The following is a 17,355-nucleotide window of genomic DNA, read 5'->3' on the forward strand; positions in this document are numbered from 1 at the left end:
TGACCTGCTTTGTGTTTAGAACTTTTCTAAGCAGAGAATGGGGGGTAGAGGCAGCATTTGGTGGGGCATATAAGATTTCATAATGCTAATTAAGTATAATGTGCTCAGTTAGTTGAGGAACACAATTTGCATTATGTATTTTGGGAGAAAACCGAAGGCAGATGAGACATAGATGCTCCTTTAGAGTCTTTGTGCTTTGTCTTTGTGGTAATAGTGGGTGATAACAAATATGATGAAAGCACTGCTGGTAATAGGAGAAGGGAGACTGTTATTCTGGAGCTGAACCTGTATAGAATCACACACTGCATCTACTTAGTGAGGTTTTATAAAATTCCTTATTGAAGTTTCTACAGGCAAAATGACTTTTCCATGGGTGGCCTGGTGGCGCAGCGGTTAAGCGCATGCACTCTGCTTCCACTGCCCGGGGTCTGCAGGTTCGGATCCCGGGCGTGCACTGACGCACCGCTTGTCAAGCCATGCTGTGGCAGCGTCCCATATAAAGTAGAGGAATATGGGCACGGATGTTAGCCCAGAGCCAGTCTTCCTCAGCAAAAAGAGGAGGATTGGCATAGGATGTTAGCTCAGGGCTGATCTTCCTCACAAAAAAACCCCCCAAAAAACAAAAAAAACTTTGCTCTGAAAAGTTTGAATCTTTCTAGCTGCTAACCCCTTGAAAGCATGACTTTTGATGACATGAACTTTCTTAGGAACAAATTATAGCAAGGTGGCAGAATGGATTAACTAGTGGAAGAAGAGGACTCTTCTCACTTGGGGTCAAAGGTGAGGATTAGAGATTGGTGACAGCTTTATGACTGTGGTGGTGTTTAAGCTGTGACTTGAGGATATGGAGAGGGGAAGTAGCATTTCAGTGGAAGGAAGACTGTAAGTAGGGGCATGGAGGCAGGAAATGCAAGGCATATGTCAAGCATCGTAAGTTGTATGGTTTGGCTAGAGTCCAGGTTATAGTGGACATGGGACAAGGAGGGAATATTTGCAGGTATGGCTGGGAAAGTAGAGTGAGGCTAGCTCATGGAGACTCTTGTATATCCTATTAAGGAACATGATTTTTATTCGGTAGGTAATGGAGAGCCAGTGAACATATATGACCGGAGTAGCAAGGTGATCTGACCACTAGGAAAATTATTTTGCTTCCAGTGTACAGGATGATGTAGTAAGAAGATAGGCTGGCAGCAGGGAGAGCTTAGGCTAGTGTAACCATCCAGGTAAGAAGTAAGAAGGGCTTTAGCCAGGGTTAGTAGCAGTGGGCACGGAGAGGAAAAGACAGATTTTTAAGTGAAGAGTCAAATATAGGGTTTGAACATGGGGCATGGATGAGAGGTTGATGGTTAAAACAAAGCCATATTGAAGGGATGTGGGGATGACTGGAAAAGGAGCAGGTTTGGAAGGTGAAAGATGAGTTTAGCCTTAGACATGTTGATAAATCACAATGAGAAAATGTTTTAAAAAGTTGAACAATAATTTTATCAGAGCATCATGTGGAAAAGACTATAATACAATGGAAAATAGGCATAAATTATAGTCGAGTTGATTGTTGTAGTTATAATTTTGTTCTATGTGCCTGCTGGTATCTGATTCCTGCTAGAGAGGGAGAAATAGGAGGGGGACAGAGAGAGAGAGATTGAGATTTGAGTAGGATAAAAGTTGCCTAAGTGGAATATTTTTGTGTTTACCTTCTTGTAAGGAAAAAAGGTCCTGAATCTGAATTTATGTTCCCACATTGTCTTCATCATGGTAGTTGGTGTCTTTGAATTAAACTCAGAGACTCAATTAGCACTTTATAATCCATACCAAACTGTCAAGAGTAATTAAGACCTGATGAAACACTCCTAGAAAAAATAATAAGATAAATTATTTAATAACAAAGTCATTACTTAAATTGCTTTCTGGGGTCTTTCTGAAGTGGAACCGATGTCATTAAAATCCCAGTAAATGACGACTTTTCTAATCGGTTCTAAGCCATTTTGACTCGAGGCTGGTTCAAACCTGTTAGGAGCTGGCTCAGTTTCTATACCTCTAAGTCACAACCCCAATTCCACCCCAAATGACAGAACAACCAGTCAGGCACTGAGACAACCCATCTAGATGCCTGAGGCCTCAAAAATTACATTTTCCTGCAATTACATAGACAATTCAAGCAAAACTTGTTTCATTCCTTGGCTTGAAAAATCTCGCTAATCTCGCAAGTCTGACGCTAGAGAGAGATCTTTTGTGGGTGGGTTGAAGAAATATGCTAGTCTGAGAGGGATCAGAGAACATTCCTTTCTTTTTATTTAATATTACTTTAAAAAAGTTACATAAGGAATGCATCTCTTGTTAAAAAATTAAAGCCACATGGAAATTTATAATAGGGTGACATCTCTTTTGCTTCTCTTTCACCATCCTTACGTTCCCTCTCCTCAAAAGCAACCAGTCTACAAGTGCTTTTATCTTTTCTTTTTATTTCTTTTCTCCCCTCTTTTTAAAGGCTCTTCTGTGTGGACACCTGTGTCGTCACATTCCTGCAAGCACTTCTCCGTCACACACACTCACTCATTGCTCATCACCTACCAGGGTTAATCCCTTTGGGCTGACACTTAACTTTTGAGCAACTGATGAAAGATTTGGTGCTTTCCCTAGAAAAATGCATGTACAACACAAATACTTGCATGTAGTTGCAGGAGGTTCAAGGAACTCCAGAAACTCAGAGTCCATGAATTTCTGGTAAAGAACCTTTGCTATAAGTGAGTGGAGAAGTTGTCAAAGCTAGACTCCTAAAACTAACACTGTGCCTGACTTTCCTATGACTTGGAAAAGATGTATCATCACTGTGTGACAATTGTGTCCTTTTGTATTGTGTTAATAATTATATCATCTGCTGTTGATTTCATGGGGATTTTATGAATATCTTTAAGTTCCAACATTACTGATAAAGGAGATTAAACAGAACAGGAACAGAGATCATTTTTAAATCCTTGGAACTAGGTGTGATTATTGGAGAGTGAGCTTGCTTTTTAGAAACACCCTGTGCTCCTTACCCAGTCAAAGATTTTAGACGATGCGTACAGTTTTCTTTCCTTTCAAGACTGAGATCATAGGGCCGGCCCCGTGGCTTAACAGTTAAGTGCGCGCGCCGCTACTGGTGGCCAGGGTTCAGATCCCGGGTGCGCACCGACGCACCACTTCTGTGGCCATGCTGAGGCCGCGTCCCACATACAGCAACTAGAAGGATGTGCAACTATGACATACAACTATCTACTGGGGCTTTGGGGGAAAAAAAAATAAATAAAATTCTAAAAAACAAAAGACTGAGATTATAATTTGGCAGGTGGGTGCCCAATTAATTTCTAATATATTTATTATACTTATATATTTATGATATATTTTGGATCTTTGCAGATGTCAATATTTTAGTTAAGCCCCTAACAATAAATAATGTTTATTTTGCAGAAGGACTCTGATTTGGAAAGGGGCCCTGATGAGAAACTAGATGAAAATCAGCACTTTGATTTAAAGAGTGGTCCCCAAAGCCTTCCATGGACCAGGAAAGTCTATGAGTTCTACAGTGCTCCAATTGTCAAGTTTTGGTTTTATACGGTTGGTTTCATTGCAACAATTATATATAGTATTCATGATGGTTAAAGCTAATGATAATGTTGGTAATAATATACCTGATTTGCCTATTTGTGACAAAAATGTAGAAGTGCCATAAAAAATAATTGGGGGAATGACAAAGGAGGTAGGAAAGAAGATTGGAGGGAGGCGAGGAAAGGTTAGAGCAGATCTTTGGGAGTGAAAGAACAAGCATTTTCTTCTTTCTTGAGTGCTTCTACTTAGCATAGCTGGGACTGAACATTTGAAGCTTTGTGGAACAATAAAATGAACAACAGTGTTTGTAGAATTAAGTGACAAGGGGTGGATTCTTTTCCCATCTTGTGCAAAAGAATTTGCAGTTGAATCCCTTTTTTCTTTGTAGGAATAATGTGTAATATAGACAAGAAAATGCAAGTGTTTATTGTCTTCAATAGCATATGCTTATAAATATATAGAGGACAGTAAAAATTTTAGAAGTTGAATTGTATGAACAAATATTATGAATAGTAGAGATACAGAGACAGATGAACTGTACTTTAAATGTTTGAATGCTTTTCACGTTTATTAGCATTTATTTATTTATTTATTTATTTTTTGTGAGGAGATCAGCCCTGAGCTAACATCCGCCAATCCTCCTCTTTTTTTGCTGAGGAAGACGGCCCTGGGCTAACATCGGTGCCTATCTTCCTCCACTTTATATGGGACGCCGCCACAGCATGGCTTACCAAGCAGTACTTTGGTGCGCGCCCGGGATCCGAACCAGCGAACCCCGGGCCGCTGCAGCGGAGCGCGCGCACTTAACCGCTTGCGCCACCGGGCCGGCCCCAGCATTTATTTTTTTAATACTTGTCTATATGTGAATTGCTCATGGCTGAGATTTTATATTTCTAAAACATTTGAAGTGTGACTGTAAAAGGATATTTATCTAAATGTATTATATTTCAAAATATTTACTGGGCCAACCACGTACTTAGTTTGTCTACTTATTGAATAAGTATGTAGCTCTGAAAGACTTTTATCTGTTTTCAAAAATCAAATCTCTCTTCAAATGATGAGGTTTCACCATTTTTGTGAATATGCAACAAAATATCCCAGAGACTCTAATAGTAGCTCTGAGGGAATTTTAACCATAGTCACATCGTTGGGAAAAGAGTATTCAAGTATTTCTTTCCTTAGAAATTTTCGGCTTACAAACTCTTAGAGACAGGAGAAAAGCTAAGCAAATAGAACAACAACAAAAATAGCTAACAAATAGGACAAATAAGCCAGCCAGATCTGCCCAGCGTAACAGATGGGGAGCACAGGCTTTTTAGTCTTGGCTATCACATTGCTAGTTTATGGTGTGTGTGCTTTATTGAAGCAATGTCTTGTTATAAATGTTATGTTGAAAAAGAAAAACGTAAACATTTTTGAATTTTTTTTTAAGAATTGGAAAGACATAAAAAGAGTCAGAAGCAATACCACCAATATCTACAGTGTTTTAGTGTCTGGCCACCATGAAATCAATGACAAAAATGTAAAAAATGACTGCTTGACAGCACAAATTTCTTAAATTGTGTGTGTAAGGGGTCATCAAACATACTCAGACTTTGAGGCATAGACCTAGAGAAGTATAGAATTAATAGAATTGACTTTAACTTTCTTACATTCTTCTCTAGTACATCTCTTTGACTCATAGGGGTAATATCCCCTATGCCTGCCTGAAATACCACCTACCGTATATAATATTGCTATTGTATAGTCAGAAATGGTTTTAGCCATTGTCTATCTAGGAGTAAACTTAGAAGACTTGTCAAACGAAGGTAGAGCTCAAAAAGATGAGAAATAGGGATCCAGGTTAAAATAATATGATTCTTGTGAGAATGAAAACACATACATTTTTCTCCCTATTGATCTGGGATTTTTAATGCAAGTGTCGATCAACCAGCACCGTGTATTGTCTCTGAAGCTATTTGAAGGACTGCACTGTCTCATGCATTGTTTGTGACTGTAGAAACTGGTAAAGCCTTTCTGGCGGGCAATTTAGTAATATGTGTCACAGTTTGAAATGTGTTTGTCCACCTATTCTACTTCTGGGAATATATCTTAAAAAGATAAAATTGTTAGATAAGATGACCAAGCTATTAATCACTATGTATATACAATCATGTGCTGCATAACGATGTTTCGGTTAATGATGCACCGCATGTGCAGCGGTGGTCCCATAAGATTAGTACCATATAGCCTAGGTGTGTAGTAGGCTATAGGTTTGTGTAAATACACTCTATGATGTTTGCACAATGACGAAATCACCTAATAACGCATTTCTCAGAATGTACCCCCGTCATTAAGCAACGCATGACTGTATGTGTGTGTGTTTACTGTGTTTTAATTCTTTGAAGAGACTGGAAATCTAGGTTTAGTATACGCAGTTAGTAATTAAACGTGTATTTCTTGAATGTTTGCCATGCTTCAGGCCAAGTGCTGAGTGCTGAAGATAAAACAGTCTTTAATTACAAGCACTCACAGTTGGACAATACTTTTCCACTAGCCAGAATACTTTAATCAACATAAAATAAAATTCTCAGCAGTTGTAAATGCCACGATTTATTATATTTGAAAACAGGCACCTATTGGCACTACTCATTTGGCGTACTTGGCACCCATGTTTTCTATGTATAAATGGAGGGGAGAAAGTGTATGATTCCCTCTTTGCTTGCTCTTAGTCTGAAAGTGCCCATGCTAGAATGTGCAGGGTTCTGGAAATTCTGATCAGAAGCCATCAGGATGAGACAGTGACCCCTTTCATGTGTTTGACAACAGAGATCTTCATTCCTGCCACTAAATCCTAGACTAGGAAACCATGAGTTCTTGTGCTTTTCTTGATAATAGGTCATCAATAATCAGAGGGTGGTCCCAGTTATAGTTTCACATTATCACGTTGAAGTTCATGTGTGTGCTTCTGCTCGGCTCTGCTTTGCATCCTGCATTATGGCTGTCACTCACATCTGGGGAATGTGTGTCCCTCTCACAGATGGCGTATTTGGCATTCCTCATGCTGTTCACGTACACTGTGTTGGTGGAGATGCAACCCCAGCCCAGCGTGCAAGAGTGGCTTGTTATCATTTACATCTTCACCAATGCCATTGAGAAAGTCAGGGAGGTGAGTTATCCCTTCTACCTTTGACTTCTACACGCCTCTGCCAGAAGAGTTCTGGGCTCTGGTGCCAAAAATGCACAGATCAAAGGTGGGGGTGAGACGGGCAATGCTGATCCTGATTTGCATGCTATAGGAAGGGTATTTAGGGGAAAATCTCTGTTCTCAGCCTTTTATCCTTGCCAAATACTTTCTGCTGGTTGCTGCTCTTTGAAAGTAGTTATTTTCAAGGATGTCTTAGTGTGTTTGTCAGTCCTAGAGTGATGCTAATTGTTATTAGACTCTCCAACTATTTGATTGCCCAGAAGTGTTTTTTTTTTTTTTTATGAGATTGGTTTTTATAGTCTAGCATTACTTACATATTATCAATTTCATCTCACAATGTGGCACATAAATGGCCAAATTTGTGCAATTTGTTAAGAATTCATTTATAACTTTTGAAAGATCCTACTAAACACCTTTGCAAATTGAAACTGAAAATCCCTCTGAGGCAATTAGTCCAAGAAACAAAACAAAACAAAATTTTCATTTTTAGTTTGCACTGGTTCACTTAAAAAAAAAACAATTAACATTCCTATGCAGTTATAACTGCAATCACATACAGTTATGACTTACAGTTTTTTAGATATCAATGTATATGTATCTCTATGTCCATGCATTTACATATATTTATTTTGTCCTACAGCTAATATGACCAACATTATATACTAAGTAAATGTATTCTTAGTAATTATACCTGTATTGCCTGCTAGTTACTATTGCGGAGTTTATAGATTATAGAAAACAATACAGGAGAAATTCTGAATTTCACCATTTTTTATGCTTCAGGGAAAATAGGTTTACTATTTTACATTTCAGTTTGTCTGAGGTTTTGTTGCAGGGATAATTTCTTATAATAGTGAGTTCTACTATGACATTCTTAGTAATTTGTCAACAACTCACGAAATAGCAGAAATAGGACTAGATTACAGGATTCCTTGGTTTCAAACCAGTCTTCTTTGCATTCAGCTATACTTCAGGAAATGGAATTGTAGCCGTATAGATTCCACTGCAATACTGAGTTTTAAAATGTCTTGGTGTTCTCCTGTATTAGCTTAGAATTAATGAAAGCTAGAAAAACTACTTTTTTTTTTTTTTTTTTTTTTTTTTTTACTTCTAGTTGGGTTTTCAAATAGCTGGCTAGCACTAACAGTGACATTAAAATATATTTATAGAATTGTTTAAATAATTCATTACCCAAGGATAACTTAAGTCTTCCAAATCTCCTTGTGATCTAAGGATTGGCAGGATTCAAATTACTGTTTAAATGAATGGTTGATGTACTGAAGAAGAATATATTGATGAGACTCTTGGGTTATACCCCATTCTTTAAGTTTCTTTCTTTCTTTCTTGTTTTAGGTCTGTATTTCAGAACCTGGGAAGTTTACTCAAAAAGTGAAGGTATGGATTAGTGAGTACTGGAACCTAATGGAAACTGTGGCTATTGGCCTGTTTTCAGTTGGTTTTGGCCTTCGATGGGGCGGCCCTCCTTCCCACACAGCGGGAAGACTAGTCTACTGCATAGACATCATATTCTGGTTCTCGCGGCTCTTGGACTTCTTTGCTGTGAATCAGCATGCAGGCCCATATGTGACTATGATTGCCAAAATGGTGAGTACAGTCTGCTTGTGCATTCTGGGGTCCTTTTTAACGCTTCTACCTAATTTCATGGTTCTCATCCAATAGTTTAACTTTCGGAATGATTTTTAGAAGCACAGACAGCAAGATCATTTCATCAGTGCTTTCCTTATAACCACAAACTCATATTTAACAAATGTCTTTGGATAGCATATTGAGTAGTTGATTAGGACACTCAATTTACCCTTTTGGGTGGGGCCAGATGATGTGATTGAATCAAGTTTGTCTCTGAGCGCAGTAATTTCCGAGGACCAGATTTGTGTGAGGGTACCACCAGTAGTATTTTCTGCTAAAATATTGACTTACCTTTTTGTTTCTCCACCCCCAGCCAACTTTTAAATAGTGCTTGCTGTGGACTACACACTGTTCTAAGTACTTTGTATATATTAACTCATTTAATCTTCAAAACTACTTTATGAGATAGGTACTATTATTATCCACATTTTACATACAAGGAAGTGGAGGTGAAGTAAACTTCCTGAGGCCGTAAGTGGGGAACCAGGATTCAAATCTGGGCCCCCTGGCTCTTTCTGTCTTCCGAGCTCTCTGTGCAGCTGTATTAGCTTCTCCAACTGGTTTTGCACAGGACCTAAGACTCACCCTCTAAGAAGTGCAGTACCTCCAGATCATCTTTGGCTTTTCTATCCGGAATACTCAGTGGCAGGGAAGGGGCAAGTTCTTGAGAAGGAAAGGTAGTGCTGAAACAAAGAGAACGGAAGAGGGGGAACCTCTCTGACTCCATAGACAGATTTTTCTTACTTTACACTTTTAGACCAGCAACGTTTTCTCTGGTCTTGGTGACACTGGTATTTATCAGATAGGCTATGTGGAGGTAACTAATATATCTCAGTGACTTAGCACAAGTTTATTTCTCTCTAGTGCCAAGTTTGGTGAGTGCTCATGAGGGCTGTCCTCTACCCTGTGACTCAGGGATCCAGAATCCTTCCATCTTGTGACATAGCCATGTCAACCTGTGGCTTCCAAGGTTTCTTATGACAGGGAATGAGAGGGATGGAGAAAGTTTAATGGCTTTTAACTGATCTGCTCAGGAAATGACATAAGTCATTGTCACTCCACAGACTGTCAGCTAGAATAGGTCAAATGGTCCCAGCCTCGTGGATGGGTGGCTAAGAAATGTAGAGAAGCTCCTGGAATACTCATGGAATAGTTGTCTCTGCCTCAGTGAATAATTGGGTTTAGTTGATGTACATTTAGTAAGTGAAATGAAACTGACTTGATCGATTTTTCAGATTCTAATCAATTCCTGAAGGTAATCCTGAAATAAGGAGCCATTTGACTAATTTGAATACCATCTATTTTTTTTCTCTTTTCCTAACCTCTGGTCCCATTGGTGAAAAGTTGGAGTTAGCTAATCAAAAGCTGTTCACATTTCCTTATTTTTTAAAGAAACAAGCACAAATTCTTTACCGTTAGCGCATTTATGTTTTTCCACAGACCACATGACGTGAAACACATACCGTGCAGAGAAAACAAAATGATTTAGACAAAGGAAACCCAGCTATTCATGGATTAGGGCATTTTGGTCAATGACTGTAGACAGTCTTATTATTGGCAGGTATAATTATGATGGCTGCTAGTGTTTGGTTTGTTTTAAATTTCAAGTCTGTGGTAAAATTCTGGTTATGATGTGCTCTGGCAGACAGCAAACATGTTCTACATTGTGATCATGATGGCCATAGTCCTGCTGAGCTTTGGAGTGTCACGCAAAGCCATCCTTTCCCCAAAGGAGCCGCCATCTTGGACCCTCGCTCGAGATATCGTATTTGAGCCATACTGGATGATATATGGAGAAGTCTACGCTTCGGAGATAGATGGTGTGTAGGGGATTTTGCTATCACGCAGAAATTGAACCTTTGTAGATACTCAGAATAAAAAGGAAATTTGGTAAATAATCATCTGAATCCTAAAAATGTCAAAAACTTGTGGTATTCTGCTAAGTGAAGGTGCTAAATATTTGTCTATAGGACTGTGATTCACCTTATTTCTCATTCTTTTAAATTCTTTATTTGTAGTTTGTTCAAGCGACCCGTCTTGCCCTCCTGGATCTTTTCTTACTCCGTTCCTCCAAGCTGTCTACCTCTTCGTGCAATATATTATCATGGTGAACCTGTTGATTGCTTTCTTCAAGTAGGTTATTTTAACTAAATATGCTTATTTTATTTAAATCAAAATGGGGGCAGGTATTTTGAGTAGACTCACATGTACTTTGAGTATGTAACCTTTGATTTTTGTGTGTTCCATGTTTTATGACTGTGGCTTTAAAATATGGGCATGAAACTATTGGTAGGAAGGGAGGAGAGCACGAAAAGAGAAAAAACGAATGGAGAGAAAGTGTAGTGAAAGCAGAATGGAAAGAGATCATGCATTGTAATAAAGTAGTAAGATAGAATCATGGAAGAATAACAGTTGATGAGGTTGAAAGTTGGCTACGGAGTTCTCGATATCCTTTCTTCACTTGGGCTCCAAGTATATCTCATTCTCTGTTTTCTTCTATCTCACTTTTCACTTCCTCTCAGTCTTCTTTTCTGGATCATCTCCTTCTCCTCCACCTCTTAACACTGGAATGTCCCTGGGCCCAGACCTTGCTGGTCTTTTATTTACGCTTTGTTTGGTGATCTTGGTCAGTTTCCTGTATATGCTCACAAATTCCAGTTTATATACCCAGCCCAGATCTCTTCCTTGAACTCCAGTCTTGTAAGCCAACTACCCTCTTCCATCACCAGTTCATTGTATACTAGAATTCTAAAATTTTAAATGTCCAAACTCTTCATTTCCCCTCTTTCCCAACATATACTTATTCTAGTATTGTAGTCTTTTCCAAATCTAGGGAGAAAACCACAGTTTCTGTTCAAGCTCCATCTTTCCAGTTGTTCAGAGCAAAAACCTTGGAGTCATTCTTGATGCCTCTTGTACTTCCACCTCTAAACTGTCAAGAACACCTGTTGACTCCACCTTCAAATAGATCATCAATCCAACCACCTCTTACCACCCCACTGCTACCACAGAGCCTCCTAATTTCTTTCTCTGCTTCTAACTTTGACCCCTAAATTCTGTTGTCAACACAGTAGTGTTAATGACCCTTTAAAAATACACATCAGAGGATGTCACTCCTCTGCTCCAAACCCTTCAGTGGCTCCCCATTCCCCTCTGGGTAAAAGTCGAAGCTCCTACAGCGACCTAGAGGGCTCCATGTATTCTGGCTTCCCCGCTCCTTCTCAAATCACACTACTCTTCCCCTTGCCCATTCTTCGCCAAACATGCTGGCCTCTCACACTTTTTCAAACAACACAGCTGTGTTTGTACTTGCTGTTCCCTAATTCTAGAATGCTCTTCCCCCAGATATCAGTGTAGTTCATTCTCTCATCTGCTTCAAGTCTTTGCTCAAATGGCCTGACCTAAGGATGATATTTAAAAATTTAGCTGTCTTTCCAGTTTAGCTTTGTTCTTGGCACACCTTGTACTCCTTACTCTTCTGTCTTCATACTCACTCATTTATGTATGCAAATATATTTTGTAATTTATTTATATATTATGTTCTTCTGTTTATCTTGCTCCTCTACTGGAATATCAGCTCCACAAGGACAAGTGTTTTGTTTTTTTTGTCTTTTTTGCTCATGAATTTATCCCAAACGCCAAAAAGAGTGCCTGGCACATATTTGTTTGATGGATGAAAGAAATCAGGTGAGGTGCTGGGAAGAAACTAGTATTTTCTGAATGCTTCTAATATGCCAGGCACTGTACTAGGTATTTTATTCATTGAATGTCTCACTGAAGGGAGAAAGGTAAGACAAGGGAAATCAATGCATGGAATCTAAGTAAAGAAAGTAAAGAAGATAAAGGCTGGAGGAAGGCAAAATAAATCAGAATATTTAAAAAAATGTTGCATATATATGGGGAAGACATACCTTCTTGCTTGTTACAAGGTTATATGATAGCTGTCATCTTTTTCAGCCACACCATTTTATGATATTATAACATTTACTGGTGTTTAGTTAGCATAGCTATTTTTTTTGACATTTCAAATACTATTGAGTGGGTATGAGATTTTTGTTTCTCAAAAATGGCAAGTGTCGAAAGAGAGGTTGAAAAATCCTCTCATAGACCAATCTTCTCACTTTAGATATGAACACACTGAGGCCCAAACAAACTGAGCACCCCAGATCTGACTACTTGTCCAGGGGCCCTTTCTAGATTCTCTGTACCAATAATTACAAGGAACCTGAAATACAGTACACTTTGAAGATCGCCACCTGCTGGTGGACAGGCTGTAGTCACACTTGGGGTGACGGTAGCACGTCATCTTGGTGGTTCTGAAACTTGATGATGCGTGAGAATCACCTGGAGAGCTTGCTGAGACAGATTGCTATAGTGTCCACCGCTAGAGTTTCTATTCGGTAGTTCTGGGCTAGGGAATTGTGTGTCTGACACGTTCTCAGGTGATGCTAATGCTGCTGGTTCAGTGACCACGCTTTGAGAACTACTGTTAAAACCCAATTCTCTATGTTTCTATCATCTACTTTACGGACTCTGTGACATTCCCTCCTCCTCTTATCCTAAGCTAGCTTTCTCTGGGATAGTTCTTGTTCATTCTCTTTATCATTGCTCGTTTAAGGTTGCCTGTATTTTTATTTGCTAAGTTTGGCTGCCCTACTCAAGAACTACTCCGCCATCTTTCTCTAAAGAAACTAAATTTTATATTAGCCTAAGCAAAATGTTAAGATGGACATTCCACTGTGTCCTCCCCCCATATCATGTTACAGACTTATAGTTAAGTAGTTAGGGATGATATGTTGTTTTAGAATAACTGTACCACCCACCACAACTTCCATTGCAAGTTCTATAGTATCAATATTTACTGTACTATATGCATAATACAATTGATGTAATTAAAGGGAAAATACAAGGGGACCTACCAATAAGGGGTAACTTTCATTATAAAGTTAATCTAAATAATTTACCTAGCTTCTAAATAGAAGCCCTGCTTATTGATTTATTTTAGGATGAATTGATTCTTCTTATCTGTCTCTTCTTCAGTAATATCTTTTCTTTTTTTTTTTTTTGTGAGGAAGATCAGCCCTGAGCTAACATCCATGCTAATCCTCCTCTTTTGTTTTTTGCTGAGGAAGACCGGCTCTGAGCTAACATCTGTTGCCAATCTTCCTCCTTTTTTTTACCCCCAAAACCTCAGTAGATAGTTGTATGTCATAGTTGCGCATCCTTCTAGTTGCTGTATGTGGGACGCAGCCTCAGCATGGCCGGAGAAGCGGTGCGTCAGTGCACGCCTGGGATCCGAACCCCGGCCGCCAGTAGCGGAGTGCGCGCACTTAACCGCTAAGCCACGGGGCTGGCCCCATTAATATCTTTTCGTTTGGGTGTTTTAACTAGGATTATTCTAACAGTTTTCACATTTGACGTTAGGAAAATCTCTTCCTAAGGTTGATGATATAGAGGAACATTAAAGCTGTTTACCGTGAATGATGAGTTATAGACTGAAAAGAGCTTCTCCTGTGAGAAGAGATGGTGAACTGAGAAGTGTGTTAAGTTCCAGAGGGCAGTTTCTGCTCGTTGCATTTAAAATGGTAGCATATTCTTCTCTGATTGTAATTTGTACTTTTCGCTTATTATTCTGATTAGCATATTTTATTATAGGTGATTAATGTATTTTGTTTGGTGTAAGAGGAATTAAAAGTGCAATGGATATTATTTTTATTGGCTAGCTGCTGGTAATGTCAGGTGAATCAATCATAAAAGTTAAAAAATAAAGAATCTAGGGGCCGGTCCGGTGGCATAGCGGTTAAATTCACACACTCCGCTTCAGCAGCCCAGGATTTGCAGGTTCAGATCCCGGCATGGACTGATGCACTGCTTGTCAAGCCATGCTGTGGCAGCATCCCATGTAAAGTAGAGGAAGATGGGCACGAATGTTAGCCCAGGGCCAATGTTCCTCAGCAAAAAAAAGAGGAGGATTGGCAATGGATGTTAGCTCAGGGCTAATCTTCCTCACCAAAAAAAAAAAAAAAGAAAGAATCTAACTATTGTGTTTCAGGGTTCCATATTAAAACGTTGTCTCTCTCTTACTTCAACTTACAGTAATGTTTACATAGAAATGAAATCCATTTCCAATAAATTGTGGAAATACAATCGCTATCGCTACATCATGACGTACCACGAGAAGCCTTGGCTGCCCCCACCTTTTATCCTGCTGAGTCATGTGGGTCTCCTCCTTCGCCGTCTTTGCTGTCATCGAGCTCCAAATGACCAAGAAGAGGGAGATGTTGGATTAAGTAAGTTTTCATTGGTGGGGCAGGAAGTAGAGAGTAAAGAATGGAGATCTAAAGTGAAGACACACTGAGCATTGCCAGTTACATTCAGGGTGCAGGATGGAAGGCTCTGGGAGTTAACTGACAGTAGGATATCAGGAGGACCTAGGTCTAGGTAAATACATTGATCTCATTACGTGGCCTGGTACCTTTTGCCAAGATTAACTGATACTTTGAAAGAAAGGAATAGGTAGGAACGGAATCTCTGCTTGAAAGTGTAAAGGCCTTATGTCTCCTGGAAAACCCGTGTGTTCTCTGCTTACCTGGGAATTCATCAGAATAGCTCCTAGAAAGTAGTCACAGTGACCCATACTCATTTCCCTGTTGTTGAAGATGGAATCCAAATAGAAAGGAGTTACAGAGGGCCTTGTGGTCTAAGGGAAATAGATAAGCAAGACTTTGCTTGACTTATTAACCCAAGTCACGGTTCTCTGGTTCTCTAATCTATTGAGTGATGAAGGTGATTCTGAATGGACATTTCATATTTTCAGGAACTTCAACTCAGGATGCATAAGTGTGGATTCTCATTTTACTTGTTTTATTTTTTTTTGCAAAGCTTATGTCTACATATTTTGAGATTTTCCTATAGTTCATTTTGCTTACTCATATCTTGACTGCAGGATATGACTGTCACACTAATTGTCATAAGAGTACATTCCTTGTTGTGGTTTTACAGATCTTCTGTAGTTCCTCTCAAGCAATTCCACAACTGGTACTGGGCCCATTTCTAGATAATTCCTAGGTATAGAGGAAGTGGGTGGCATAAATCCATGGTCTTTTATCCCAATTTTTAAATAAAAAGTGCCTCTGAAAATGAAAAGTCTTTTTCTTCCTAAGAAGGGGAAAGAGTCATTTGGGCAGAAGAGGCTGATGAGACTACTATGAAGCCATTTATTTTCTTTATCCCATGTAGTGTCAATATTCATTGATTTGGATGCGGAAATTGTAATGTGTTTGATTACAGGGTACTGCTCTAGCCCCAACTAGGAATTTACTTCATTTATGGTGTGTGTACTATATTATTATTCTAAAACTAGAAAAGAAAAATTCTAAGTTCTAAAATACACCTGGTTCCATGAGTTTCAGATAAGGGATTGTAGACTATTTATACATTTGGGTGGGCCCTAGGGGGGCAGGTGTTACTACAAGGTTGACAGGGTGATATGCTTTTGCTCCTGGTAGTTGTCTGTAAGTATTTTTCTCCTTGTGAGTCACTTTGAAGATTTATTTTCCTTTTCCATTTCTTCCCCCGAAGAGATTAAGCCTTTATAAGGAAGCCAAAGCACAACTCAAGTTAATTTGTGATTTTTAGGGTTCCAATAGAGAGCCTTCTGAGGCCTTGGCTTCAGAACCATTGCAACCTAACAGTAGAGTGAGAGATCCTGGAATTAACTGGGATTTGGCCAGATTTCCTAGCACTGTACCAAAGCACTTTTCCTGGGCTCACCTTGATCTGGGCTTATAGGACTATTCTGGTATAAAACTCAAGTAAATTTTCTGATGGATAGAGGAGCATTCACACCAAGCTTTGAAAAATTCTTCAATTTTTGTGAGCCTGTGTCCAACTCTCTGTATCGAGGATCAAGACGTTTGCATACGGGGCAGCGGTGCCACCTGGCGGACAGTCGTGAGAGAGCTCCACATAGGCAAGCTGCACCTGTCACTGGAATTGCTCTGTGGGTCGTTTGCTCTCAGGAATCCAGAGAAGGCTCAAGTCACCACAGTTGTCAAGTTTATTGCTCATAGGAGATTCTTTAATGCAAACAGACATTTAGGGCTGGTGGGGATCAGAGATACTGGATTTTTTTAGTCTTTGAAAGATTCTTCCACATCATAAAATCAGAAAATGTTATGCCCTTGAGTTGTGAACATATAATATGGCTGAATATTATTTTCTTTTAGCCATTTTTGTCAATTTAAAATCAATATTTTTGTCTCATTTTATTGGAAAATAATGGAACATTTGCATTTCTAACGGTTCTTTTTTGCCTAATTTAAGTGAAATGATTGAAGGCAGAGAACTTTCCAATTTTACCCTTTTTGCAACACCATATTTGTATTTTCCAAGTAATAGAAACTTGCTCAAAAGATGATATATTTTTCTGTTAGGTCAGAGTGAGAGCTGAGGTGATAGACCGAAAGTGGTTGCTGAGGTTTGATGTAGGATTGCATTAGCTTCATAATATCACAAAATGATGTCTTTTTCAAAAAGATTGTAACTATTTATTGAGTGCTTACACTGTGCCAAACACTGTCCTAATCACTTTACAGGCACTTTAATCCTCAAAATAACACAACCGTGTGTTAGAGACCATCACGATTCCCATTTTACAGAAAGGAAAAGAGGCACCGGGAGGTCAGGACCCGCTCAGGTCACAACTGCATCACTCTGGCCACACTTCATCCCGCATGCAGCTGTCTGCTCGTCAAGAGCCCGGCCAGCTCCTGACCGTCTCTACCGCAGTCAAATGATGTGTCTTTTAATGAGTTAATTATAATTATCTCAGGGAGAGTGTATAGCCTCAATTGGCTGTGACTGGTAATAATGTCTCTTTTTTCAATAGAAGAACTTAGTATATGAAAACTCAGTATGTATAGAAACTCAGGGTA

At 39.2% G+C, this 17,355-nt stretch overlaps 1 protein-coding gene across 2 annotated transcripts in view; it reads left to right on the forward strand.

Moving 5' to 3' along the window:
* Positions 1–17,355, forward strand: part of TRPM6 (transient receptor potential cation channel subfamily M member 6) — a 143,265-nt gene that overhangs the window by 79,224 nt on the left and 46,686 nt on the right. For both annotated transcript variants that reach the window (XM_058565639.1, XM_058565638.1), the window contains 6 exons: positions 3,448–3,594; positions 6,605–6,733; positions 8,126–8,377; positions 10,065–10,239; positions 10,438–10,552; positions 14,516–14,709. In XM_058565639.1, coding sequence (XP_058421622.1) covers positions 3,448–3,594; positions 6,605–6,733; positions 8,126–8,377; positions 10,065–10,239; positions 10,438–10,552; positions 14,516–14,709 — 1,012 coding nt within the window. The remainder of the gene's footprint in view (positions 1–3,447; positions 3,595–6,604; positions 6,734–8,125; positions 8,378–10,064; positions 10,240–10,437; positions 10,553–14,515; positions 14,710–17,355) is intronic.

The sequence above is a fragment of the Diceros bicornis genome, chromosome 22, assembly GCF_020826845.1.
Source record: "Diceros bicornis minor isolate mBicDic1 chromosome 22, mDicBic1.mat.cur, whole genome shotgun sequence".
NCBI classification, from domain to species: Eukaryota; Metazoa; Chordata; class Mammalia; order Perissodactyla; family Rhinocerotidae; genus Diceros; species Diceros bicornis.